The 27,578-nt window shown below is 42.8% G+C and overlaps 3 protein-coding genes across 4 annotated transcripts; all 3 read left to right on the top strand.

Moving 5' to 3' along the window:
• The first annotated feature begins 1,816 nt into the window (after positions 1 to 1,816).
• On the top strand, positions 1,817 to 11,256 carry LOC123121058 (sodium/hydrogen exchanger 6). The gene is made up of 22 exons (XM_044540993.1): positions 1,817 to 2,155; positions 2,914 to 2,965; positions 3,099 to 3,158; positions 3,320 to 3,344; positions 3,411 to 3,496; positions 3,574 to 3,685; positions 4,954 to 5,016; positions 5,111 to 5,130; positions 5,209 to 5,306; positions 6,790 to 6,818; positions 7,211 to 7,242; positions 7,337 to 7,384; positions 7,460 to 7,520; positions 7,612 to 7,709; positions 8,188 to 8,263; positions 8,348 to 8,367; positions 9,107 to 9,204; positions 9,301 to 9,410; positions 9,801 to 9,878; positions 10,215 to 10,312; positions 10,398 to 10,480; positions 10,664 to 11,256. Exons 1-22 carry the CDS (start codon positions 1,942 to 1,944, stop codon positions 10,705 to 10,707), a joined length of 1,605 nt encoding a protein of 534 aa, XP_044396928.1. The 5' UTR covers positions 1,817 to 1,941; the 3' UTR covers positions 10,708 to 11,256.
• Positions 11,257 to 13,048: 1,792 nt separating this feature from the next.
• Positions 13,049 to 16,818, top strand: LOC123121055 (protein ENDOSPERM DEFECTIVE 1). Of its 2 annotated transcripts, XR_006459621.1 has the most exons (7): positions 13,049 to 14,020; positions 14,119 to 14,238; positions 14,658 to 14,774; positions 14,872 to 14,961; positions 15,790 to 15,897; positions 16,014 to 16,278; positions 16,453 to 16,818. XR_006459621.1 is itself a non-coding variant. In XM_044540991.1 (6 exons), the coding sequence occupies exons 1-6, from the start codon at positions 13,064 to 13,066 to the stop codon at positions 16,059 to 16,061; spliced, it is 1,440 nt and encodes a 479-aa protein (XP_044396926.1). In that variant the 5' UTR covers positions 13,049 to 13,063; the 3' UTR covers positions 16,062 to 16,398. The 2 variants fall into 2 exon arrangements, 1 of the variants encoding a protein (XP_044396926.1); XM_044540991.1 differs by lacking the exon at positions 16,453 to 16,818 and having other exon boundaries at positions 16,014 to 16,398.
• A 1,810-nt stretch (positions 16,819 to 18,628) lies between these two features.
• LOC123121053 (uncharacterized) lies at positions 18,629 to 22,802 on the top strand. The gene is made up of 6 exons (XM_044540990.1): positions 18,629 to 18,965; positions 19,133 to 19,335; positions 20,296 to 20,405; positions 21,102 to 21,187; positions 22,189 to 22,299; positions 22,418 to 22,802. Exons 1-6 carry the CDS (start codon positions 18,856 to 18,858, stop codon positions 22,548 to 22,550), a joined length of 753 nt encoding a protein of 250 aa, XP_044396925.1. The 5' UTR covers positions 18,629 to 18,855; the 3' UTR covers positions 22,551 to 22,802.
• Positions 22,803 to 27,578: the final 4,776 nt, after the last annotated feature.

The following is a 27,578-nucleotide window of genomic DNA, read 5'->3' as shown; positions in this document are numbered from 1 at the left end:
GGAGTCTCGAAATGGTCGAGAGGTAAAGATTGATATATTGGATGATAGTATTCAGACACCAGAAGTGTTTCGGAATGTATCGGGTACGTATCGGAGTACCGGGGGGTTACCGGAACCCCCCGGGGGAAAGATATGGGCCATATGGGCCATAGGAGGGAGGCAAGGCAACCCACAAGGGGTGGCGCCCCCCATGGGGAGTCCGAATTGGACTAGGGGAGGGGGCGGCGCCCCCCTTTCCTTCTCCTCCTCTTTCCTCTCTCTCCTTTCCCCTTTCCTCCCCCGATAAAAGGAAGGGGCGGTGAATTGGACTAGGAGCCCAAGTGGGACTCCTCCCACTTGGGGCGCCCTTAGGCCGGCCTCCTCCCCTCTCCCTCCTTTATATACGGGGGCAGGGGGACGCCTCTAAGACACACCAAATGTTCTTAGCTGTGTGCGGCGCCCCCCTCCACCGTTTGCTCCCCCGGTCATATTGTCGTAGTGCTTAGGCAAAGCCCTGCGCGGATCACTTCACCATCACCGTCACCACGCCGTCGTGCTGATGAAACTCTCCCTCGACACTTTGCTGGATCAAGACTTCGGGGGACGTCATCGAGCTGAACGTGTGCTGAACTCGGAGGTGCCGTACGTTCGGTGCTTGATCAGTTGAATCGCGAAGACGTTCGACTACATCAACCGCGTTTAACTAACACTTCCGCTTTCGTTCTACGAGGGTACGTGGACACACTCTCCCCTTCTCGTTGCTATGCATCTCCTAGATAGATCTTGCGTGATCGTAGGAATTTTTTTGAAATTGCATGCTACGTTCCCCAATAGTTGATATATCCTGAATGTATCTATATTTTTGGACACAACTACAAATTTGATGTCAGATTTTTGACAATGGCAAATCGAATTTTTTATGGCAATTTGTGTTTGTCGATGATGATAGGTCTAGTAGACAAGCGTGACAAAATCTGCCTCAGTTCGTGCTTACAAACTAAAATTTTCATCCTCGCGCCAACATAAATTGTCATAAAAGACGTTTAATTTTCCATGCTTGAAAATTTGAAGTCGGCTTTTCAACATTATCAATATCTTTTGTTATATTCATGTCATACGAATTAAGGGTTTATAGTAAGTGAAATAACATTTGTTGCCCTAAGTGGGTTTTGGTATAGCAACATATGGATTAAGCACTAACCATGTGTTATTAAGTGTGTATAAGGCTTGTTAGTCCAAAAGGCGGCAGTCAAAGGTGGATGGTCACCCCCACATCGCTAAAAGAGAGAATAGGGACGTCCCACTTAAACTATGCATCTTTTTTCCTTTGATCACCAGCCATAGGATAGCCTCGGCTTGGCTTTGGATCCTTGCAAAGCGGAAAACCTTGCCCGGAAGAAGCGCCGCCGGAGGCAGCGCGAGCGTGAGGCGGCGGAGAAGATAGCGTCAGTGCTACACCATCTTTGTATCGTTGAATATATGATGAATTTGCATTGTATGATCGTTGTGTATGGATTTCCACGAATTTGGGTATCAAAATTTCAGTAGTGCAGTTGTGGAGAGGGCCAAATTAAGACCTGCCGGACGCAGTCCGCCGGTGTACAGGGCTCTGGTTAGGCAATTTCGGTTGTAGATGTTCTAAAAAAGTTGAAGTTGGAACTTTAAAATTCAAATGTTATAAAATCTCGAACACACAAATCCACAGTGACGATAGAAATTTGTGGCATCGCCTCAGGCTAGGCACGAACAAAACAATGCCCATAAACATTTTTTTTATGGAATGCCCAGGCAACTCCAGGAAGTGAACGAAACACGCTCGCTGTGCTAGAAAGTGGCGGCCCCACCAGCAAGCCGCACTTTCCAAGCTTCCTCCCAGTCGTAGCCCGGCAGTCTTCCGGAAGGCCCCGATTGACTGATCCCCGCGTCGCCGGCCGCCGCCCCCAGCGTTTCTCGCCGGCGGGCATGTCGCTGGAGCTGAGCATGGCCCTGGCGGCGCCGCCGGGGGGCGGGCTGCTGGCCCCGCCCCCTCCCGCCCCGCCCGGCAAGGAGCAGCAGGTGGCGGGGGTGGGGATCCTGCTGCAGATCTCCATGCTCGTGCTCTCCTTCGTGCTCGGCCACGTCCTCCGCCGCCACCGCTTCTACTACCTCCCCGAGGCCAGCGCTTCGCTCCTCATCGGTATGTTTATGTCACATCACGCACGCACGCCTCCGCGGCCGAGGCGACTGCCTGACCCTTGCGTCTGAACCCTAACCCTTGTCGCCGGCTGCTCGCACGTCTGATCATTTCGTAGATTCTGGAAACCTCCGTTTTAGTTCTGATCATGTTAATTCTCAGCCCCGTTTCTTCCTTGTTTGGCCTTAACTGCACAGAAGAACGGGATAATTAGTATTTCTGCTAACTTTAAACTAGGCTAGTGGCAGGGTCTGTTGCCTTGCTGTCAAATTGAGTATACCTGGGGTTTAAATCCATCATATGATGTCATGCCCCTGGGAGTGTGCAAAACGTATGTTGGTGAAATTCATTCGAGGGCTCCCCCCCCCCCCCCCCCCCCCCCCCGACTTATTATAACTGTAAATTCCAGTTTCGAGTTCTTTGAGATATATCATTAGAAAATGGCAGCTAGTTTGATGTTCTGTGTTTTAGAGTGACCCAGTTTAAGATAAGATAATTGTTTAAAATGTGCCATCAATTTTATGCAGTCCATCTGTAGCTAGCTCCTCATTTGATAAAGGAGAACCATTGCATAAATATTTGCTTCCACGAAGTCTTCCTTCAAATGGGCAAACTAATATTTGAACAAGAAAATAAATCGAGATCTCCGATTGCTCTATTGTATATTTTACACCAGTTTCATAGTTCCTGTTTTCATTTCATTTCATTTGTTATATTGTGGGCATTCTTTGACTTACGGAACTTTCATGACTGTATTACAGGACTAGTTGTTGGTGGGCTTGCTAATATTTCGAACACAGAGACCAACACTAGGTTCGTGTTGATTGTGTAGTTTTGTTCTTATTTGGACTTCTGCATCATTTGCGTTGTGCTCACTGTAGCCTAGACCTTACACATAATGTTCACATGTTCCACTTGATCATGCCTTGTTCCCTCTGATTCGCAGGACATGGTTCAACTTCCATGAAGAATTCTTCTTCTTGTTCTTATTACCTCCTATAATATTATATCCTTTTTCTTCAGTCTTCTTGTTTTTAACATTGCTAGTACCTTGGTGACCAAAATAGGCTTCCTAACTTGTAACTTCCCCAAATACTTCTCTAACCCTCCTTACTGGAATATTTCTCTTTTCCAAATTGAAACTTGTATTCCTTGACTTCGGTGAACCCAATCAGGATTCAGCTTATCCCCAGTAAGTACTATACATTGATAATACTTCCTTTATCTAAGCTACTTTTCCTAAGACGTCTCTTTTCAGAAACCATTCTTTGCCAACTTTGGGGCCATTGTAACTTTTGCCATTCTTGGGACATTCATCGCTTCCATCGTAACAGGGATGCTTGTGTAAGCATAACATACTTTATTTGTCTACTTCTATTAAAATCTCTCATCTTCTAAGCCTGTATCTGTTTTCACTGCAGCTATCTTGGTGGACTCACATTTCTAATGTATAAACTTCCATTGGTTGAATGTCTTATGTTTGGCGCTCTTATATCCGCGACTGATCCTGTCACAGTATTATCAATATTCCAGGTGCCTAGCTTTTCTTTTCTCCATCTCATTCTCGGACCTTTATAGTTAGCTATATTTGTTCCGAGTCAGTTTAACTCTGTAGTGATTTAACTGTTGTTGTGGGCCTTTGCGCCTTTGTTCCCAAGGATTTTGGAATGGTGTAGTGATTTAACTGATGTTGAATGCAAATCTTAGTCAGGAACATATCACTATATCAGTAAATAAGTAACTAAAGTTGTCTCTGTTGTATGAAGAAATGCGAAGGATCCTATTTCCTAGTTTTCTGCTAGAAAACGGACTTCCTCATGCTTGAAAAGTGAAGCATCATTGCTTTGCTAATGTATAGGTAATACTTGATGAGTATGTTCCATGGGCTAGTTGTAACGCCCAGCCACAACCATCGGTTCCTGTTACGACCGGTGGGATCTAGAGTAGTCCCACAGAACAACACTGGTCTTTCTTACACACTTTGTCCTCGCTCGTGCGCACCCGGGATCAACTTCCCAATCAGTCACCCATCCTTAAATTATTTCAAGCCAAGCACACTTAACTTTGAGGTTCCTTGCGGATGGGCTCCCAGAAAAGAAGGATTTCCTTGTTGACATGAATAGTCCATCATTCCTATTAAGACATGATGTCATATACATCCCCACTCAAAGGAACCGGCGTCCTCGTACACCAGTGCCAGCATCCACATGTGCCCATGCGGTGTGCCACGATGGGTCACACACGCCATGTACATGTCTGCGCCACTGATCAGCACAGGCCTGTGTAACCGCGAGGGACGACTCTGATACCATTTGTAACGCTCCGGCCATAGCCCACTGATTCCCGGCCGTTACGCCTTGCGGGATCTCGACTGGCCCCACAGACCAACACTGGTCTTTCCTGTGCACTTTGTCCTCACTCGTGCGCACCCAGGATCAACTTCCCAGTCGGTCACCCATCCTAATGTTGCTCCAAGCCAAGCACACTTAACTTTGAGGTTCCTTGCGGATGGGCTCCCGAAAAAGAAGGAATTCCTTGTTGATATGAGTAGTCTATCGTTCCTATTAAGACAGGACGTCACACTAGTCTGGAAGTTCATATTTCCTCTCACGGTCTCGCATGCAAGATGAAGCGTCATGGCATATAAATATTATTAATGTCAGCATTTAAAGGTTCAGTTGTTACATTGATGGTCAATATTTAATGCCACATTTATTGAAGAGGTAATGCAAATGTGCGACCCTGAGTATGCTGAGTCCCTGAACTAATGACATGAAATTTGTGCTATCATTTCTGTGCAGGAACTGGGAAGTGATGTTAACTTGTATGCTCTGGTGTTCGGCGAATCTGTTTTAAACGATGCGGTCTGTTTTTACTTGTTTCCAGTGCATGCAAGTATAGTCAGTACTTCCTCGTGCCTATGACTAACTTATATGTCTTACTATTTGGGGAGTGCAGATGGCAATTTCTCTTTACAGGTTTGTTTCTATCAATGAGCCTGTTACATAATTCTTCCAAGATGTGCACTTCTTGCTTATGTCCATTATTTTCTTCAGGACAATGTCATCGGTCAGGAGTAATGCAGCAGGAGGCGAGAACATTTTTATGATGATTCTACAGTTCCTTGAGATCTTTGTTGGTTCAATGTCATCAGGTTAGCACCAGTGCCGAAGATAACACTTTTCAATTGGATGTAAGACTGGCAGACTGCCATGACGATACATACTTAGTTACACATTTTGGGCACTTACTAGCTAGAACATTTTAGTAATGACTAATCACAACTCTACTATTAACTTTTTTCAATATGCAGCATTCATTATTTCTTCATTTTCTGGACGTACAATGCATGACCCTTAAGGGATTACTGTTACTTAGTTACTCAATTTGACCCATACAACTCTCCTAAATAATCAGACTCAATCCGTATTTTCTATTGAATAACTGCACGATTTGCTGAGAAATGGCCAACCCCGGATCCATCGATCTAGATCATGGTTGGAATTACCCTCAGTTCTCTGTCTCTCTGTGTTCGCAACTTGCATGGACCCATGTAAGTTTCCATGTCATTCAACGTACTGCTGCCCTTGCTGTTTGGTTATGGTGCTTCCTTTGCCACTTTATCGTCTTGGTGCCATCGCCGAGCACAATCTCTATCACCGTCTTATCGCCATCGGTGTCGTCCTTGAGGAGTAGCAGGTATGGCTGCGAGAAGGGAGATGCAATGCAAGGGTGGATGGCACGGTGGGGAAAAAGCAGCAGGGAGGCAGTAGGAGTGTGGGAGATGGGGAGTACATGTGGAGGTGGCGTGGTATAGCAGATGGCTATTTTGGTGTTTGTCCATGTATTTCATTCCTGATTTGCGAATCAGAGTGTATACTCCTCATAAAACTCGATTCATAGGAAATAAGAATGAATGGCGAAACCAAATCATCAACCGAGCGAACCGCAGATCTGGTAATGTGCTAAACATGCTTCCCAAGCACGAGTAATGCTGGAGCAATACTGCTATGCATCACTAGTGCTGATCCATTGCAGTTCTTGTGTCACTTTCATGATATACAATTGTATCTTTGATGAACGAAAATTGGGAGAATAGTTAATTCGTTGTTGAGGTTCAGTTCACGTCCCTTTATAGGGATGACTCGATGCACTGCAACCATTACAAGTTTTGAGCAGCAAAATTGGCCCAGCTGCATTTATGCCATTTGACTTATGATTTCTACGGTACATGTCAGTACCTGACCTCAGCCTCTATGCCTACTTGTGAGCTTTGGAACTCTGTTCCTAGTAGCAGGACTTAATTCTTATATTGCTATTCTTTCTACGGATGTGCTGATTTTGTATTCCTCCTGGACATCTTGAGGATGTGGACTTAACATGTATTCTTCCCTCGTACACATGAGAGACACTGGTACGCTGCACAGAGTTATAAACTTATAATATGTTTGGATCACAGCCCCTCTTTGATGTTCCTTCTCGTGCAGTTCTCGTTAACAATACATGTGACCCCAGAGGAGATGCATCAGTATCTTAACTTAGGGATATTTTTTCTGGATAATAATATATTTCTGTATTTTTAGTTCTTTCGGATTTAGTAGTGTCTCATGTAATCATTCCATTTCTATGATTTGCAGGTGTCGGAGTTGGATTTATCTCTTCTCTTATATCCTTTCTCATTGTCTTGCATACAAAACTCTATTTACTAGTTTGCCTCATATGATGTCTATAATTCATGTTCTGTATGTTCTAGTGAACTTCACACTGTTGCTTCTAGTCCTAGACAACTGTTACTAGTGAAATGTTGTTCTTAGATAGCTGCAACCAAGAAAATTTGGTACAATCTACATAATATTATCTCGCTTCCCGTTGTTGGCATCACATACCCTTTCTTGCCCTACCGTAAGATGCGTCGTCATTCTTATTTGCTGCTTTTGTGTGTGTGTGCTGGGGGGTAGGGGTGGAATGCACGATGTGAATTTGGATTATTTAGGCATTATTCCATCCTCACCACTTCCTATACTGTGTTGATATTGTGATGCCTTGACCACCTGGTACCTATTTAAATATGCGGGATTGGATATTGACAAGTAAGTCATATCATGTTACCTATTTTCAGTCTTCACTTTAAATAAATTGACATATGTTGCCAGTTCTAAATTTGTGGTATGTTTACTATTTCAGTCTTCAGAACTTGGAGTGCTGCCTTTTTGTTCTCTTCCCATACTTCTCGTAAGGACATTTGAAACTTCACTCTTTCCATTTTGGGGTATTTTTTCATTGAACTGTTTCACTTTTAACTTTTAGGTATATGTTAGCAGAAGGACTTGGCTTGTCAGGAATTGTTTCTATACTATTCACAGGGATGGTAGGAACAATATGGAGTTTATTATGTGATATATAGTCATGTTTCTACTGTGGCTAGGTCTCCTGACATCATATTTGCTATTTCTTCTCAGGTTATGAAGCACTATACATACTCTAATCTGTCAGATAACTCGCAGCGCTTTGTTTCGGCCTTCTTTCACTTGCTATCATCTTTGGCTGAAACATTTGTGTAAGCTCCGGGACACTCATAATGAGCAACTAGATAATGCCCTGCGTGTTGCTGCGGATTTTTAAGCAATGAACTTATCAAAAATAAAATTAAAATATATGAGAATAGTACCGCACCACATTCAACCTAGAGGTAAATGTAGGGTGTATGCATGTTATATTGTTGAAAAATAAAAATAAAATTTATTGTTGAAAAATAAAAATAAAATTTAATGATGTGGAGGGCTTTCATGTTCTTTGATGATGTGGAGGGTTTGCATGTGGTGGAAAGTGGAAACTGAAAAGTTGAATGATTGCATGAGCGCTTGATGTGGGGGGCTTGCATGTGCATTTAAATGGGAGATGGCATGTGTGGGACATATGTGAGGAGGTGGATAGGCTGCATATTAAGATAAATAAGATAGTGGGAGTGAACTTCTTAGGTGTATAGGATTGGAATATAACTGCGTTTTTTCGTCCTAATTGACTTTTTTTTTCAGCTTCATTTATATGGGCTTTGATATTGCCATGGAAGAGCATAGCTGGTCACACGTTGGGTTCATCATCTTCTCGATTGTATCCTTTGTTTTACTTTCACATATCACCAGTTGGGTCTATTCAATTCTTTGCTTGAAGTTTGGTTCCTTGACTTAACAATAGATATTTATAATTGTTGCAAGGTACTCCTACGGCTATGCCCTTATTTCACATATATAGTACTGCCTCCATACCAAAATATAAGACGTTTTTGTAGGCTAAACTAGCCTACAAAAACGTCTTATATTTTGATACGGTGGGAGTACCTACTAAGGCCTCCTTTGGTTCATAGGGTAGGAAAATTATAGGAATAGAAAAGTCATAGGAAATGAGATGACATGCATCTCAAATCCTATGATTAGGAATAGGAAAGGAGATGTCCTTTGTTTCACATCATAGGATTTTTTCCATTGAGTCTAGGCTAATGTTTATTTTCCTATGAAATGTGGAGGATAGGAAGATTTTTCCTCCATAGGAATAGGATTCCATTCCTACAAACCAAAGAGCTCTATAGGATTTTTTTTCCTATAAAAATCCTACCCTATGAAATTCCTACAAAATTCCTCCAAACCAAAGGAGGCCTAAGTTACTAGACACTACAAAGTAGAAAGCATGTTTCGTTTAGATCTGACAACTGTGTCCTGCACTGTTTGGGCATTTAGCAGTGGTCATATTTTTATCTGTATAAAATACTCATGCCTTGTTACCGTGTTGTTAGTCACATACTTGAATTGAAGTCAAACTGGGTCTGCAATGATGTAGAACATGTAGAAAATAATGCATAACTTATCCCAACTATCGATTTTGTCATACCCAAGTAAGTTCAGTGGTGAAACAAGCACACTCTCTGACATTCTTTCCTGCAATTTTGTTTCTTTGTAGGGCAGCAAATGTCTTTTCTTGTGCCTACTTGGTTAATATATCGCGGCCAGAACATCGGCGTATACCTCTAAATCATCAGAAAGCTCTTTGTTTTAGTGGTGAGTTTCATTATACTGTAGTTGGCAACTTTAGACATATATATGATAAAGGCTTCTACAAAGCCAATTTTCATTATTTGGATTTTGGACAAATAGGGCTTAGAGGAGCCATGGCTTTTGCGCTTGCTCTCCAATCTGTGCATGAACTTCCTGAAGGACATGGAAAGACGATATTAACAGCTACCACAGCCATTGTCGTTTTAACGGTATTTGCACATTTTCACATTCTTTAATTTTGAGCACTAGTCAAGAAATGATGAAGCTTTCAATTGGGATGGCATTTTTTATATGTGTATTGCATTTCTTCGGATGACATGATGTGCTGCTTATAATTTTTGCTAGTTGGTCCACTTCTATATTAATTAAGCTTTTATTTTGCTCTGATGCACATCACAAATATAGTTTCATAGAACAAACTATTTTGCCGAAATAATTACGTAAACCTAAGGAGCACATAATCAAGTTGGTACATCCTTTCTGTGCAGTAAAAATTCTTTGTAAGTGTTGCATACATGGCTGGCACGTAATTCCATATTACCATCAGATACTCTTAAAGTGAGTTGCACAGCTGTCATGAATTACTTGAAATCATGCAGGTTCTTCTTATTGGAGGGTCGACAGGCACCATGTTAGAAGCTTTGGATGTAATTGGTGATGAAAATACATCAATAGAAGTAAGCATTGATTTGGTTTTCTGTTCTCACTACTCTTATCTATTTTCTGTGTTTCTAAAAAAACTCACATTCTTTCTGAAAATATGCTAATTTTTATGCTATTAATTTAATGCTGGCATCCACTGGAATTCATAGTTTTTTGGGGTAATAGCTACTCAGGGTCGTATTTTGCTATGGGCCTACAAAACAATTGCCCTCTAGCTGGGCAGCTGATCATGATTTGTAGGTTCTTATTTATATTGTATTATCATGCTGTGTGGCACAGTTTGCTTGCTTTTGATATTTCCAAGGATAATTTTGGATTTAGGACTAATTTCTGTGTGCCACCATTCTCAGACTTACGAGGATAACAATGGTTACATTCCCCCAACTTATGAGGAAGGTACATCGTCTGGAGGAGGATTGAGAATGAAACTCAAGGAGTTCCACAAAAGGTACTCGTTGTCAGATCATGTATTTCCATTTACATACAAATGATTACTCCACAAACAACTGATTACTGTTCAAATGATGACACAGCACAACATCGTTCACCGCCCTTGACAAGAACTATTTAACTCCATTTTTCACCAGTCAGACTGATGAAGATGCTGATGATTTCGGTAAGTAAAAAATATTTCGTCATTCGGTGGCCAGAGTGCCCACATACATGATTATTATACTACACAATGAATTCTTGGGTTGAAGCGTGTTATATTGTGTCATTAGTCTTAGTTTTTCCATCTGAATAATTCACTCAGAGTGTTCCTGGAATCGCTGATTACTCTCTGCTTGGTTCACGGCAGGTGATCAACCCCAAAACCAGAGACGAGGATTCTATGATCAATAGCAGAGTTTGAGCATGGCTAGCTATTATACACGGTGCCAAGTGCCAATGGACTTAATGATATCGTAGAACGTGGGATCCAGATTGGAACCATACACACACCTTTGCCTTAGTTGAGTAGCATATGGCAGAGCATACTGTAGGATAGAAATCATAAGCCTGATCAGGACAGCGTGCCTCCTGTATATATTTACAAGGCTCTTGGATGGTACATGGTGGAGCTCCAGTTGGAAAGGCAAAGTTCTGTGACGAACTTTGTTGACCCAAGCCCTTGTCTTACACCAGATCATTTGTTTCCAACAGCTCAGCGCTGATCATTGCCAACTGCATTGGCTCGAAAACCCTTGCTGTGAAGTGGACGTACCGTGTCTGAGTCGAACATTACTGTGATGTATGTATTCCAGTGAAATCTGAAACCATTAGGGACATAACTACGCTGTCACAGAAATGCCTGTCGTGAAGTGACAATGTATCGAAGGTAAGCCTGTCTTACCTCTGTCTCTGTGGTTCCTGATGCATGTTTGCAGTTGTCTGTTGTTGTGCGCACTTAAATCTGCTGTGTTGCTGTCATGTTCTTAGAGCTTTTGATTCCGTATGATCCTGATGTATGTTTGCCGTTGTCTGTTTTTAATTCAAAAAAGGAAAAAAACGTTTCAGTGTTTCAAAAATTCTGAAGAAAATCCATAGTATCGTGTATACTGCATGTGTGCAAATTTTCATGGGCAAATACATTGACACGCGAGGTACACAAAAATGACTAATTGATGATTCAAAAACAGTGAACAGTAATGCACTGCTCTATATAAAACCAACGATTTTCTCCTTGTGATAGCTCATTAATCAACGCATATTCTCATTAAATTTCACGCACATGTGGTATACATCCATACGTTAATGGTGAATTCTTTTCAGATTTTTTTGAAACTTTAAAATGCGATATTTGAATGTTTAAAAAAAAGAGGCTCCATGGAATCCGAGCACAAAAACGTTGCACTTCTCTTAACAACCCGTGACTCCATCTCCTCGTTGTAGTATATAAGTTGAAAAGTGCATGAGACATAGACAGGTTCACTCAAATCTACATGCAAGACAAATCCTCTAATCACTCTCACGCATGAGAGGAACACGTCCAAACAGAGGTAGGGTGTTATCCTTAGAATAGAGGGCCCATACCTGGGTAAAACCTCGCCATGGTAGCCTCGCCCTACTGACGAATGTTGCACTGATCCAGAACGATCCGAGTCTCCTTCTCTGTGACGGTCACTATCTTGATCTCAGAGCTGACGAACTCCGCATTGGCATGAGTCTCGATCTCCGGAAAGTTCAGGACCTGCTTTGGCCGGCCTAGCCCACCAACACGCCTTCTTGAAGGCGTTGGCGGCGACGTCCGATTCGTCATACATGCCGAGTTGTCGTGCGTGAGCCCGACCGAGAAACGGCTGAAGTCATGCAGACAAACGTCATGGAAGTCGGTGGAGCTCCTCGGTCGGCGATTTGGTGACATACATTGGCCGAGGAAACGGCGGCACCGGTGAGGTGTTGTATCTACGGCAACGATGGTCGACGGTGGCTAATTTGGCGGCGTCTGGGGCACGCGCTGGTTGATTCGGCGGCGCGAAAAGAGGCTGAGAGAGGCGGGGGGCGCGGGTAGGGTATTGGATCAACGACGGCGTGGCGAGGTGGCGCGCGGGTGAGGGGCTTCTGGGTTTCGCGCGCGCAGGAGGAGGTGTTTGGAGGTTTCACCGCGCGACACACGAGCCGTGGCCGTTTTTACGTTTGGACAGGCGGCTACGTGATCCAAATATGCGTCATTTGGACCAAGTTTTTTGGGCAGCCCTAAATGAGACCCCCAAAAAAATGTTTAGAACTGCTGTTGGAGTTCATTTTTGGTTGAAGTTGGGCAGCTCTATTTTAAGACTGTTGTTGGAGATGCTTTAAGTTTCTGAGTTGAATTCTCGCAAAAGGAAAGTTTGAAGAGCTAAATCATTGCGTAACTTATCGAGACGGGAGATGATGTGGAGTGGTGGAACTGGAATGATCTTGATCTGCCGGCCTTGTTTCTCCCTCAACAAGCCATCATCCATTCATGATTCGTCGGCGATCATCCTGATATACAGAGACAAACTTCTTCGGGCCCACCTCCCAGTGGAAACAAACCCACCTTCTCCTCCGCCTTGCGTGCCTACCGTTAAACGCCCTTCCACGCCGGCCGTATTAAACCCAGACCCGCCCCCTTCCCCGAACTAGCCGTTACGCTCCTCTCTATCCCCTCCCACCCCTGAAAATCCATCTCATTACGCCTCAACGGCTATTTACTCCCCCTCCGCTTCCGCTCCGATCGAATCCGATCCCCGCCCCCATGGCCGCCGCCGCCGCCGCCTCCGCGTCGCCGCACCCGGCGGCCGCCGCCGACCTGCCCCCGCCCCCGCCGCCGCTCCACACCGCCGCGCCCCGCCCGCGCCGCCGCGCGCGGGAGGTCAGCTCCAGATACCTCTCCACCCCCGCCCCCGCCCTCTCTTCCTCCGCCGCCTCCTCCCCGCGCCTCTCCACCTCCTCGTCGCGCGCCTCCTCGCCCACCCCGTCGCCGCGCGCCCACACGCGCGTCGCCACGCCCTTCGCCAACGAGAACCAGCCCCCGCTCGTCCCGCCCTCCACCCGCAGGCGCGCCGTGCAGAAGCTGTTCGGCGAAATCGGCGCCAACCCGCGGGCCTCCGTCTCCTCCTCCTCCGCCGGCGCCCCGCCCCCCAGGCTCCTGCCCCGCGCGTCCAGCGGGCCGGCCCCGTCCACGGGGCGCAGGGGCTACCCGCGCCCCCCGACGCCCGCGCGCGCCTCCTCCTGCCCCTCCGCCGCGGACGACGCCGCGTCCTGCAGCTCCACGGACACCTCCTCCACCCTGACCGACTTCTCCGAGCCTGATGGGATCCTGGTGCCTGCCGCGCCCTGCGAGAGCCCGCCGCTGCTCGGCCCGGCGTCCTGCCGCGGCGTGCGCCTGTCGTCGGAGCTCCGGTCGTCGGTTCCTGAGTCCGGCGGGTCCACGCGCGGGGCGGCCATCCCGCTGTGCCACCGATCGCTTAATTCGGCTCTCTCGAGCTGCCCGGCTCCGGTGGCGAAGGTGATGGCGGCGCCAAGGCCACCGCAGCCACATGGGACGAAACTAGCGGAGATGAAGAAGGCTGTGGTCATTGGGGGGAGAAAGGTTGCCGGGAAGCAGGAGGACGTGCACCAGCTGCGGCTGCTGGACAACCGCTACGTTCAGTACAGGTTTCTGAACGCCCGGGGGGCAGAGGCGGCCAGGGCCAAGGCTGCTGCGGCGGAGGTGAGGCCTTTTTACTGTGACAGAGGATGTAATTTGATCTCCACAATTTGAACGGAGATGCTGATGTTGTTATTGTTTTCATTTTGTTGCGTGTGAAGAACTCCCTGTTCGGACTGGCTGAGAGAATTGCTGGGCTACGAGAATCAGTCGCTGATAAGAGGGCAGAGGCTGAGAAGATCAAGAGGGATCAGAGATTATGCTCAATTGTTGGTGGTCAGGTAACAATTTTTTTGGCATTTTTTGCTATCTGTATATTTTGAAGTGTTGTATAGGCTATCTTAGATAAATCGCATGAGATGAAGCCATCGAAGGGACATGACTCAGCATCACCACCTTAACTGTTTTGATCTCAGTTTGTCCTACTATGAACCAACTGAAGTATGACACTAAATCATATGTTGTCAATTATCTACTCCCAATGGAGTACTGAAATTTTAACCTACAACTACATTCAATATGTGCCCAATGGATATTACGTGTGTGCACTAGCATCGGCACACTTAGGACGATTTATGTGTAAATTTGTTGTTCAAAATAAAAATAATAATCAGCATACATAGTGGGAAATAGAGAATATCAAGTATGTGAGAACATATGCTCTATCAAAAATTAATTTGTTCATTTGCAAAAATGTCAGTTGCCGTATTTGGATCGATGGAGTGATGTTGAGGAGGATTATTCCAGCTGCTTGACAGGGGCAACATCTGCGCTGCATAACGCCTCACTAAGGCTGCCTATAATTGGGGGTGTTCGGGTAAGATTTTGCTTTATTTCACATTCCAGGCATAGATGGCACCAAAATATGTTCGTGATGCAGATAAAATATTATGTTCTAAGACTACTCCTTGCAGGCAAACTATGAGGAAATCTCAGAAGTTCTTAGCTCTGCTGCGCAACTACTGGAGCCAGCGTCGCCTCTTGTTCGAAATTTATTACCAAAGGTGAGAAAACTATCAAATAGCTGTCATGCCTGGATATGTTACCTTTTTGAAATGGTTGTTTTAAATTGTGTTTACTAAATGTTACTACCTCAGATACATAAAAAAGTGTCGCCGTTTTGAACTAACCCCAGCTCAAAACTGGGACACTTATTTTGAATCGGAGGGAGTATATCTTATAGCTGATTGAAAAATAAAATTTGCATATTGATCTTCTATGTGAGAACATATTCAGTATCAAACAACTATATTGTAGTGGATGGAGGTTGTGAAGTTCACCACCATCCAAATTCAATTCTAACTCTAAACACAAGTAGGAAGCTTTATTTGCGATTATGCTAAGCATACAAATCCATGTTCATTTGATTGACAATTGAAAGTTCACACTAAGATATGTTCATACTCCAAAGTGAACATGTATTCGCCCAAAGCTAATGTACTTGATAACTGAGAGTCGCTTTGTTGGCTAGCTGTGCTAGTGTCCAATGATGCCAGCATGCCGTTGCCTTTCTATAAGAAATACCAGGGGAGGCTGGTGTCATTTGTTTTTTAAACTTGTATACTTGTAAGAAATATCCAATCGTTCATAATTGCCAACGCAGTCATATCTGTTTGAAACCTGGAACACCAGAAGTTTTCCCAGCATTATAAATGTCTACTTATATCAATCTGGAATTTTAGACGCGCAAGTAATTTCCTTTATAGATGGCCAAATGTAAAATGTCTTGACTGGTACGAATTCTAAATGAGTTGCATTTTGAATTTGAGGCAGTATCATTTTGAGTTATTCTTGTTATATTGATGCGATCTCATTTTGCTCTTGTCATATAGGTTGAAGAAGTTGATGGCGTGGCCTCCAAACTTGCACAAATAATCACTAGTGAAAGGGACTTGATAGAAGAGTGTGGAAATCTACTAAATCAAGCACACCATATGCAGGTACAATTTTAAATGAATAATTGCACTCTGCTCGGAATATACATCATGTTCTTGTGCGATCCTACCTTTACCACGGAAATATCTAACTGGTTTCTTAAAAATTGCCCGTTACATAGATGAGGGAGTATAGCTTGAGAAGCCAGCTGTTGCAGTTGAGAAGTTGAAGCGATGCCGGAGGAAACGCAAAAAATGAACACGGCACCAAGTCATTTCTTCCGACCAGTGGAGTTAATTGTGCTCACCACTGGAAACATTTTCCAGTAGGAGGGAGAGGTGGCCTGATGATCATATACAAAGTGAAAGGCAGAAGTATCCTTCTGCTCTTTTTCTTGTTGGCGGGAAGAAGTCCTTCTGCTGATCAAGAATTCCTGATTCTTTGTGGTATATATGGTGTTTTTGTCTTTGGTCTCTTGTTTCTCTTATCCTTGTGTAGCCATGGAAAGAATAAACTGATAGAAGCATTGCCCTTTACATAATCAAAATTCGTTGATTCTTTGTGTACTTGTAATATATTGCGTTGCTCAGATAGTGCTGTTTCTTTCTTTTTGCTAACAGAACAAATTCTCATTGATGGCTTGGTTGAAGAACGGTGCTCATTTTTGTTTGGATAGTTTGGCATGCACACGTAGCAGTGTTTTTTGCATCTTCCCAGTCAAGTTGCTGGGCAGGGCACCCGTCAGTGGATGTCAAAGAACACTTGCAAGAACTATCCTGGCCCACTTTGGTGGTGTCTGTTGCCTTCGACAGAGGTGTTCTCCTTTGTGATGTAGAAGTATGGGGGTTTTGTGATTGATTGTTGCACGTTGGAAATGTTTGTTGGGTCGACTGTGTGTATGTGGTTTTGTTTGTATTGATTTTTCCTTAATTAACTGAACAATTCTCTTTTGCTTAATTATTATAATCAATGAGAAATGAGACAAAGCTTTTGTCTCTGTTTCAAAAAACGAAGAAGCATCCGGGTCCAACTAATAACCATAGAAATTGAGATCATGGTGACCTGTTGCGAGAAAAAATGTGGACCTAGACAAAACATCGCTGAGAGCTTGCTGGAGACGTTAACTTCTTGGCTAGGATCGTTCCATGAATGTTCTCATCAGTTCGAGGAAGGCAAGGGCACAAAAACTCTTATGAAATCATGTAGTGGGAACAATTATAGCCAACAACAACGGCGTCACGTATATCAACGCTCGACAAATCTCAATTAGGGCAAAAACTATTGTCTAGATCGTAGGGCAAAGATGGCAGACAAAACTACATGTATCTATGCTCACACCAATAAGAACAGCAAGTGAAGGAACAATGCCTTTTTAGAGAGAGGGATAGAGAGAGAGAGAATGTGAAGGAAGGAACGATGCCTATGCCGGCGGCGTTTACTCTAACGATTGATCACTGAACCACAGCTTGCTCGGCCTAATGGGCCGCACGAGCTATCTGATGGGTACAAATCGCTCGCCCGGTACTTCCCTGGCCCTCATGACGAACCATCGGCGCAAGCCATTGTTCAGCTTAAATTATATGTATTTTAGGCAGTTTAAATGATATGTTCATAAATATTAAAAAATATTCATCAATTTGAAAACAAATCACGAATTTAAAAATGTTCCTGAATTAAAAAATACACAAAATAAAATGTTTACGATTTGAATAAACTATTCATGAATTTTTTTTCTTAATTTTGTCGCTTTATTTCCCTTTCCTTTTTATTTTTCACTTTATTTAAATTCATGATATTTTAAAACTCGTGATCTTTCTGAACCAAATATTTTCCAAATTTATGAACTTTTTAAAAGCCCATGAACTTGAAAATTCATAAATTATTTCAAAGTGAATATTTTTAAATTCATTATCTTTTTAAAAATCTATGAACTCTTTGAAAACTCATAACCTTTTTTTCAAAATCATTATTTTTTAAATTTTTTGAACCTTTTCCAAATGCATGAACTCCTTTTAAATTTATGAATATATTCAAATTAATGAACTTTTTAAAAATGCATGAACATTTTTTAAATTCGTATTTTTTACATTATTAGTACATGCTTTTTAATCTATAAAGGGCAAATATGTTTTTTGTTCTTAAACCAGAAGGTGCTAGCAGGCAAGCGGTCTTTTTTTTTTGATAGCTAGCGAGTGGTAAGCTAATGAGAGAGTGGTCCAACTTTTGGGGGGTAAGAAGGTAATGGTAATGTTCATAGGTATAAGAATTGGATCATGAGGGTGACCCAACCACACATGGCGGCCTATTCCTAACATATTAGCATGCTTAGCAAGATTATGAGCTTCAAAACTGAAGTTCCTACACTCGTGTACATAATTGCAAGACTCAGAGTTCTCGATTTTTTTTGGCAAGACTCAAAACCAATCTTCTGGCCTGCAATCTCCCTGAGCACCATAAGGGCCACCAGTTCCTTCTTAAATATCTTCTACCACGCCCTTGCAATTGGAACCGGTGTGAATGTTCCTCAGGCCAACATCGTCAGCGAGTGCCAGAGCTTCCTACAAGCAAGAGCTTGGACTAGAGTAGTTTATTTTTCTTTTATTTTGAGAAGAGGACTAGAGTAGTTTTTTTTTGACAGGCAGGACTAGAGTAGTTTTTCTTTTTGACAGGCAGGACTAGAGTAGTTTTGTTTGGGCTCCCTGCAGCTGCTCCAACAGGAGCCCAAACAAACAGCCCTTTTTGGGCCGGATCCCAGCAGCAGCTTCGCGGGAGCGCTCCAGAAAAACCATCTCCCGCCCCGACTGAACGACACAACCATCTCACGTTAGGGTTCCTCACTCCCGACCGGCGCCGCCACCTGCCCCCATCTCCGGCTGCCACCGGAGTCCCTTCCCTCCTCCCTGAGCCGCCCCCTCCCGCTGCCGAACGCACGGGTGCCACCGACTCCTGAGATCACCGACGCCCAAGCCCTGCTTGGCCACCGAAGGCCCGAGCCGAAGCTCCGACCGCCGCCGCCGCTTGCGATGGAGGCGCTCCGGGAGGCGACGGCCGAGCTGACGGTGTACGTGCACCCCTCCAACGCCGCAGACGTCCGCCTTGCTGTCTCCCGCCAGCTCAGCACCCTCCTATTCTCGTACGTCACCCTCCCCACCGCTCCTTCCCTCGGTATTGCGATGTTCCGTGCGTATCCCAGTGTAGCGTTGCAACGGTGCATCTTTGGGCGCCGGTTTGGTTAGAGAGGTGTAAATTTGATGGGGGAACAGCATGTGAGCAACTTGGATAATGGGCGTTGCTGTTCAGGTATGAAGATCGCTTTGATGGCGTGTTGCTATCACATGAAGTTGAATTCGAAGGTGACAACGAAGATGGCCAAGACAGAAAAGTTGACGGAGACGGGAAAAGGGTTATCAAAGCCAAAATCCTGGATGGTCTGGTACCATATTTTGGCGTACCGGTGACTGCGAACATGCTGCTGTTTTCTCCCCAGCCAGAGATGATACTAGGTAGGTGGACATATAACTCTTCTCAACGTCGCTCTTTCGACGACCTCATATCTGCACGCCAGCTATATGAGATCGTGCGCATTCAATTGTGGTAGAGCGCGTCAGTGCATTTTTCAATGGCTGAATTTGTATGTCATCTCTTGTTCAATCGAGAAAAAGGGAAATTTATAGACACTGCCACTAGTCCCAGCTCAAATTGCTACCATGTCATAACTGCAGTGCTATTTCTGAAAATGCCACTGATATGCCACTAGTCTCAGCTCAAAGTATTTTTACTGAGCTGGCCATATCCCCCCCCCCCCCCCCCCCCTAATTGCCCTCAGTCACAGCTGTTATTCTAATGGATGGATTGTATTCTGCATAATCTGATGGACTGTGTTTGCACTTGTGCTTCTCAGAATTTGGATGGATTATTGTTGTTAGATGCCTGCTTGTGCTTGTCAAATTTACATTGCATTAGCTGCCCGTTTGTGCTTATTTTGGTGCAGATTGGCTGCCTTTGCAGCTCAGAACAGGATTAAAACATGTTTTATTTGGATATGCATGTTGCAGAATCAGTTTCCTTGTGTTGCCTGCTTGCTCATCTCTTTCCGCCTCTGATGCAATTCAAGTGAGCACCTAGAGCTTCTGCTCCCAAGTGGCCTTCGGAGCATATCTTTTTTCTGAAAGAGTAGCATATGAGTTAGGAAAATACTCCCTCCGTTTTTATTTACTCCGCATATTAGCTTTGACTTAAGTCAAACATTGTAAAGTTGGCCAAGTTTATAGAAAACAATATGAACATTTACAAAATGTGCATATCTATATGATGTATATAGATATGAACATATATTCAATGATGAATGTATGATTACAGTTTGAACTGAGAGTAGTGGCATTGTTAAAAACTTCCCTTGAAAATAATATTGCGGATGAAGTTTGAAATATGCATGTCTTATGCTTGTTTATTTTTAATTTCAGAAGGGAAAGTTGAAATGCTTGGCAAGGAATCAATTCATGCCATCGTCCTGGGGGTTTTCTCAGCAGCCATTATGGCAGATGATATCCCTGAGATGTTCAAATTCAAAAGAGTAAGATCCACTTTTCTTGATAATCAAGGAATTAGCTGTTCTGATACTAATATAATGTGTTGAATCTTATATTTGGTTTGTTTCATGGAACTTTATAAATGAAACCTTCTCTTTCCAAGTCTCAGTAATTGACTATCAATTTAATTTGTCTTGTTTGGATGCTTCATAAATTGTACTCAACAGAGCTGATGCCCATGGATGTGGAAACTGAACCTTGCAAGAATTGTTTGTTATATTGCGATGCATAACCATTCAGATTCGCTTGTACTCAACAGAGCTAATGCATATTTATTGTGCATAAAACCATATGGCTTAAAGTTCATCTCTTTTCATGTTGATCTTTAATAGTTGGAACTTGCAAGTATACTGTGTACAGTTCTGAACGTTTTTGACAAATATTACGACCATCATTACTCAATTTTGCCAACTGTTACAAGAACAAGAAGTTAGCTGATGGTGTTCACATTATCAAAAGGTACATGTGACTAAGAAGTCTCTAAAGAAAGTAAACACCAAAATGTGGGAATAGGCCTTGATTTATTGCATCGTAGAGAAAAATGGCTGATACTTTCAACTTGAATGGGTTCGTGAACACAACATGTGATTAACAACTTCTCAATCTTGAGAACTCTGTAGATATAGTAGTTTTAAACACCATCGAATCACTTTAATAAGTTGAGTTTATTGCTTTCACAGAGAGGACATGGAGGAAAATTTATAAGCCAGTCGGACAAGCGGCATGTGATTAAAAAAGGAAGCATGATACGGTTTTCTGTTAAAAGGTATGGGCTCATCCAGTTCCTCTTTTGTCTGGTTCAAATTGCCTTTCCTGGAGTTTTATTTCCAATTTGGCCAGCAACTCTACATATTTTAGATATTTGTATAGCTTTTACTTTGCTTGTGTTACTTATACTGCTGTATGTTGGTGTTATACATGCGTACCTTAGTGTATTAATATTTTTTTCCCTGCTGTGCTGATGAGGGGGTACCCCTAAACCCACCTTGCTTTGAACTTTCAACGATAGCATTCCATAATAACATATAAGGAGTTTGATGGTGTACAAGATGATGGCTTTCTTTAATGCATGAAACTATATACCAGCATGGTGATACTAGAGCTATATAAGGAGGAAGAGGATTTGTACCACCTGGGCGCTCCACCCCCTATATGAACATTAAGTTCAAAAATACCAAGAAATTTGAAAAAAAAAACTGACAGTATACCGATATCAAACTTGGGTGTACGATCTACTTTCGTGTGAAATTTCATGGAAAAATACCAGGAAACGTATCCGTGGCAAAAAAGACAAAAATCCTATGTATAGAAAAAAAACAGTTTGGATGGATTTTTGTTCGGACAGTATTTCCTTCACCATGGATACCTTTCCGGGTATTTTTTTTCACGAAACTTCACACGGGAGTAGATTGGGAACCCAGGTTTGATATCCCCAAATTTCAGATTTTTTTGGTATTTTTTTACATTTAATATTTGTATAGGGGTGTGGAGCACCCAGGAGCTCCTGTGTATTTTCCTATATAAGGAGCATTAGTTTTGAGCTTATTTAATCATGTACTATGATAACTTCAGAACAAATAATGTATTAGAAACGGACTGAAGCTCATCCCCACAATACATTGAGCTGCATGTGAGAACTATATGAGCATTCACTAAGCGATTTGAAGTAATTTGTATGTTACTCTACTCTTAGTCAAATAGTCATGTGACACTGTATTTTGGGTCAAATAAACTAACCATGTGCCTTTGCCTGATACTCATTTATAGGGTGGACACGGAAATGAATTGTCACATAACTGGATCTTTGATGCCACCTCACACAGGATGCATGCGGTGGCTATCAGTACATGATGCTGAATACGCATCGGAAATTAGCAGGTCTGGTTTTCTAACACATGCTTCCGCGCTATTTTTTAAACTGCCATTTCAATCGGTAGTTCTGTGCGGCAGTTTTCAAAGCTTGAGTAATAAAATGTGTGCTGCTTGAAATTTCCAGTGGTAAAAGGAAACCAAGGGATCATACTAAGAGCGAGCAGAAGGTACAAGGTCGCACAACTGCGAACCGCGAAGATAGCATGGTGAATTCTGAACGACCACGCAAGTCCCGAAAGAGGGCTGTTGGGGAATAATGATGCCCATTTGAAGTAAAAAAAAGCTCATGGACTCACTTGCAATCTTGCTGACTTCTTTCTGGAAACATGGTTTTGCTTGGCTCGGAAGCTGCTTCCCAGTTGCTTCGTGCCAGTAATTTTTTGCGTAGCATCAGTTGTATGATGATGATGTAAAATAGGACAGGTAGTGAGCGCGTAGTATGTTTATCTGGTGTTTTCTGATCTTCCAGGGGTGATCTTGTTTATGAGCAAATCGATAGATTTCAGTTTGGGTGAGGCTACACTTTCAACTGATTTTTTCAATTAGGGTCAATCGATTTGTGGGCCGTTGGACGAAGATTGTGTGGCATCTAAACCCTCTTCTTCCTCACATCTGTTTCTTCCCAGACCGCCATGCGTGCCACCGGCCACTGCCGCCCCACCCTCCCCGAAATCTCTCCCCACCGCCGGTCCGCCGCCGCCCCGGCCATCCCTCTAGGCCCTCCTGCGCCGAGTTTTTTCTCCGATGAATCCCCACGCCACTGCCCCACCATCGTTCCCCTCCATCGCCCCATCTTGAACCCTAAGATGGATAGTGGGGTAGCCTCTCTGGCGAGCCCCCCCCCCCCCCCCTCCCCGCTGCGGCGGTCCTTCCTTCACTCCGACGAGCCCCCCACCCCTCCAAAAATCGATTGACCTAAAGTCGAATCAGTCGACTAAAGTGTAGCTAAATCGTTTCAGTTTTGTTTTAGCTCCCAGCTTCTATACCAAGTGGTAAGTAGCGTCATGCTAGTATTGTTTGGTGCCTGCATAAAGGGTTCATCAAAATGCTAGTATTGCTTGGTGCCTGCATAAAGGGTTCATCAAAAGTATTGCTGCAGGGTGCCATAGGGGTGAGTAACGTCTTTTTTGCCTGCATGAACATTCAGGAGCTATTGGTATTGGGCCATGTAAATTCAGGGCGCATTTTGGAGCCGATAGTGGCGCCAACGAGGAGGCGTTAGTGGAAGGATGAGCCTCCAGGGCTTGTGGCTCCTTTTTCTTTTCTAAACACACCAAGCTCCATTTTTCGTTTGTGAAAACCACACGAGGAGTGTGCGATAATCTGAATTGAAAGGCTGGTCCGTGTAAGAATAGAAGTGGATAACGTGGGTATGGCTCAAGCCATGATCACCAGCGTGTTTCAGCAATTGCTCGATTTCTTGCTCCCGAAGCCTGGTTTCTGAGGAAAAAATATCATATTATGACTTTTCAAACAGAACTTAAAAAAACACAAGTATATTACATTTCTGTAAAATTTCATAATGAAATGCTTTTTGGTGTGAGCTGCAAACAAAGAAAATCATGGACTTATACAGTAAATAAAACAAAATCATGGAGGCAATTTCCATCAGGTCCGGTCTCTAAGTACTTGTATTTATTTTCAGATTTTTTTAACTTAAGAAGTCGACTTTTGCAGTTTTGAAAATATATCTCTATACTACTTAAAACCTTTATTTCCATCAAATAGGATATCTCGTACGTTACCTGAGAATGCCTATAGCCAGCTTTCACACCGATGGGTAGATCAATGCAACAGTAATAAAGATCAGATATAAAATTCAAAAATAAAGATCAAATATGTGAATTCGCGGTTGTTTTGCTTTGCCATGAATTAATCTAAACTAGATGACCCATTGTGCCCGTGGCGTGAGGATCAATTGCAGCCAAGAAGCCAAGCAACTTATGAAGAACATGTTTTATGAATGATCCCAAGTCCATGAACATGTCAACACGCCTACAAAGACCACAAAACAAGGGAAAATTAAATAAAAAATAAAAAGTGTGCAACGAATTTGGTAAAACAAGTAAATACCAAAACTATGCATTGGAGACATGAATAAGTGCTAGATGGGTATGCTATGAGGGATTTTGGCACTAGAATATATTCTAAAAAGTATGCATAAAATCCAATTGTCGGATTATATGGGGCATTTTCCTTTCTCTAATGGGTATGCTCATATTTTAGTTGATGCTGATTATGTTACTAAATGGGTAGAAGCCATTCCAACCAGTAGTGTTGATCGTAACACATCTATTAAAAATACTTGAAGAAGTTATCTTTCCGAGGTTTGGAGTCCCTAGATATTTAATGACTGATGGTGGTTCACATTTTATTCATGGCGCATTTCGTAAAATCTTGGTTAAATATGATGTAAACCATACAATTGCATCACCTTACCATCCTCAGTCTAGTGGGAGAGTTGAATTAAGCAATAGAGAAACAAAATTAATCTTGCAAAAGACTGTTAATAGATCTAGGAAGAACTCATATAAGAAACTTGATGATGCAGTGTGGGCATACAAAACTGCTTACAAAAATCCAATGGGTATGTCCCCGTATAAAATAGTCTATGGAAAAACATTTCATTTACCTCTCAGTTAGAACATAAAGCTTATTGGACAATTAAAGAACTCAATTATGATTTCAAACTTGTCGGTGAAAAGAGGTTATTTGATATTAGCTCTCTAGATGAGTGGAGAACACGAGCTTATGAAAGTGCCAAGTTATTTAAAGAAAAAGTTAAAAGATGGCATGATAAAAGAATTTAAAAATGAGAATTTAATATCAGTGATCAAGTTCTATTGTACAATTCTCGTTTTAGACATTTTGCAGGCAAGCTTCTTTCCAAATGGGAAAGGCTATACATCGTTGAGGAGTTCTATCGTTCTGGAGCCATCAAGATCAGTAATGCCGATGGGACTAGTCCGAAGGTGGTTAATAGGCAAAGAATTAACATTATATTCCAAGTACCCCATTAACGTTGAAACCAATATTATTCAAATAATTACAGCGGAGGAATATCTAAAAGAGACCTTCCAGAATGTTCGAGAATCCTGAAAAGGAATAGGTGTGTGACACCGTAAGTAAACCGACTCAAAAAATTCCATATAAATATTTTCTGTCAGTTTGGAATATTAGAAAATTTGGAAATTGGAAACAACTGAGAAGGTCCACGAGGAGACCACAAGATAACAGGGCGCGCCCTACCCCTTGGGGGTGCCCAGATGTCTTGTGGGCCCCTCGTGTACTTTTCCGACTCCGATTTCTTCCCAAATATTTGTTTTGCAAGATAAAAATTCATTGTATATACTTCCCGATGTTTTGACCATTGTATTGCAAGTTTCTCCTTTGTTCTTGTTTCGGGCTATTTTCCTGGCAAGGTCATGAAGCCAAGCCCATAATGTCTTTACAAGATTCGGATGGGTAGAGCTATGTATCTCACTACACCTCAAATCCTTGGGTCTAAGGTGATGTTGATCCTTACGAGTGGCCAACAGATGAGGAGGAGGATGCTGATTCGGAGATGCTGGATCACTCAAGCGGGGAGGAAGAGGACTTCTCTCTACCTCAACCAGGAGACATGAATGTGGAGTTCAAGAAGTCCAGTCTGCCAAATATTATGAAGGCCCATAAGGTTCAATTCACCCCTTTTCGCCATGTGCAGGAAGATACGGACAAATTGCGCCGCAAAATTTGGGATCTTGAAAGAGAAGTCGATAAGCTGAAAGAGGACATTCGCATCCTCAAGTGGAAGGACAAGCCTACCACTTCATCACCATCATCACCAAAGAAGAAAACATGAGTACACGGGTATGGGCACCACCCTTGGCTTGCTCCAAGCTTGGGGGAGGTGCCCCGGTATAGTATCACCATCACTTTTATCATCATTACCTATCTTAGTTCGATCCTTAGTTATTTCATGATTTAGAAAAATAAAGTATTATTATGAATTAGTTTTGAGTGCTTGTTTTGCAATCTATCTATCTATCTAATCGAGTGTGAGAGTTATATAATAAAGAGTAGTTTGAGTTTTGTTGCTTTACTTTCTTGTTTTAATCTACGCAAAAATAAAATTTCATATGATAATCCCATGGGGAGTAATGACTTCACATATAAGAGGTATAATTGATAAAATTTATTAGAGGCTTGCAAACATAGCATTGGTCATTGATCCAATTCATGAAAGATTAATGAAGGAAGATAGGTTTTACATATAAATACACTTTGGACATATTTTATGATTGTGAGCCCCCATCAATTATTTTCAGGTTGACCAAATAGTTTATGTTGGACAAGGAAGAATTATGTTTGCTTATATTCGTATAGAAGTTATATTGTCATGGATCCTCTAACATGTGGTGCTTGCTCATAATCTTTTGCTAGCCAAAACTTTGTCCTAAGTAGAGATGCTACTTGTGCATCCAAAAGCCCTAAACCCAGTTTCTTGTCACGAGAGTCCATTATATCTACCTATGGATTGAAGATCCATCAAGTAAGTTGTCATCGGTGCAAAGCAATAAAAATTGCTCCTAAATATGTATGATCTTTTATTGTATGGGAAAATAAGCTTCGTATGAACTTGTGATGGTAAAGAAATAAAAGCCACAAGCTGCATAATAAAGGTTGCTATCACAAGGGGCAATGTAAAGTGACGTTCATTTGCATTAAGAGCTTGCACGTCCAAATAAAAAGAAGCGCATGACAACCTCTGCTTCCCTCTGTGAAGGGCCTATCTGTTTAATTTCCAGTTTTTGTTATTATGCAAGAGTCAATAATTTTCATCCTTGTTTCAATCTTAATCATTCTCCACTTGGCAAGCATCATGTGGTAGGGAAAGATCCAGGCACACATATCCGGTTGATCATGAGTTAGCCAAGTCGCACCCTTGTAAACGAGATCATCATCATCAATATCAATCAAGCAGGAAGTAGGCCATTACCTCCATCAAGAGGGGCCAAACCTGGGTAAACCTTTGTCTTCCGATTTCGACCAACCTCGTTCAAGCTACTACCTCGCAGCGATGGCCTCACGACTAAGTCCTTTCACGAGGACATCTGATACGTCCATTTTGCATCATGCTTTTATGTTGATATTTATTGCATTATGGGCCGTTATTACACATTATGGTACAATACTTATGCCTTTTCTCTCTTACTTTACAAGATTTACATGAAGAGGGAGAATGCCGGTAGCTGGAATTCTGGACCGAAAAGGAGTAAATCTGAGAGACCTATTCTGCACAT

The sequence above is a fragment of the Triticum aestivum genome, chromosome 5D (assembly GCF_018294505.1).
Source record: "Triticum aestivum cultivar Chinese Spring chromosome 5D, IWGSC CS RefSeq v2.1, whole genome shotgun sequence".
Classification (NCBI taxonomy): domain Eukaryota; kingdom Viridiplantae; phylum Streptophyta; class Magnoliopsida; order Poales; family Poaceae; genus Triticum; species Triticum aestivum.
Note: the sequence above shows the minus strand (reverse complement) of the source record. Positions and strands in the feature narration are given on the sequence as shown.

Bases quoted from the DNA above. Each gene is read 5' to 3' on its own strand.
- LOC123121058 (XM_044540993.1), top strand. From the start codon at position 1,942: ATGTCGCTGGAGCTGAGCATGGCCCTGGCGGCGCCGCCGGGGGGCGGG. The intron at 2,156-2,913 runs GTATGTTTATGT...ACTGTATTACAG, and splicing joins CAGCGCTTCGCTCCTCATCG to GACTAGTTGTTGGTGGGCTT. The intron at 3,686-4,953 runs GTGCCTAGCTTT...ATTTCTGTGCAG, and splicing joins CAGTATTATCAATATTCCAG to GAACTGGGAAGTGATGTTAA.
- LOC123121055 (XM_044540991.1), top strand. From the start codon at position 13,064: ATGGCCGCCGCCGCCGCCGCCTCCGCGTCGCCGCACCCGGCGGCCGCC. The intron at 14,239-14,657 runs GTAACAATTTTT...CAAAAATGTCAG, and splicing joins GCTCAATTGTTGGTGGTCAG to TTGCCGTATTTGGATCGATG. The intron at 14,775-14,871 runs GTAAGATTTTGC...TACTCCTTGCAG, and splicing joins CTATAATTGGGGGTGTTCGG to GCAAACTATGAGGAAATCTC.
- LOC123121053 (XM_044540990.1), top strand. From the start codon at position 18,856: ATGGAGGCGCTCCGGGAGGCGACGGCCGAGCTGACGGTGTACGTGCAC. The intron at 21,188-22,188 runs GTATGGGCTCAT...ACTCATTTATAG, and splicing joins ATACGGTTTTCTGTTAAAAG to GGTGGACACGGAAATGAATT. The intron at 22,300-22,417 runs GTCTGGTTTTCT...TGAAATTTCCAG, and splicing joins TACGCATCGGAAATTAGCAG to TGGTAAAAGGAAACCAAGGG.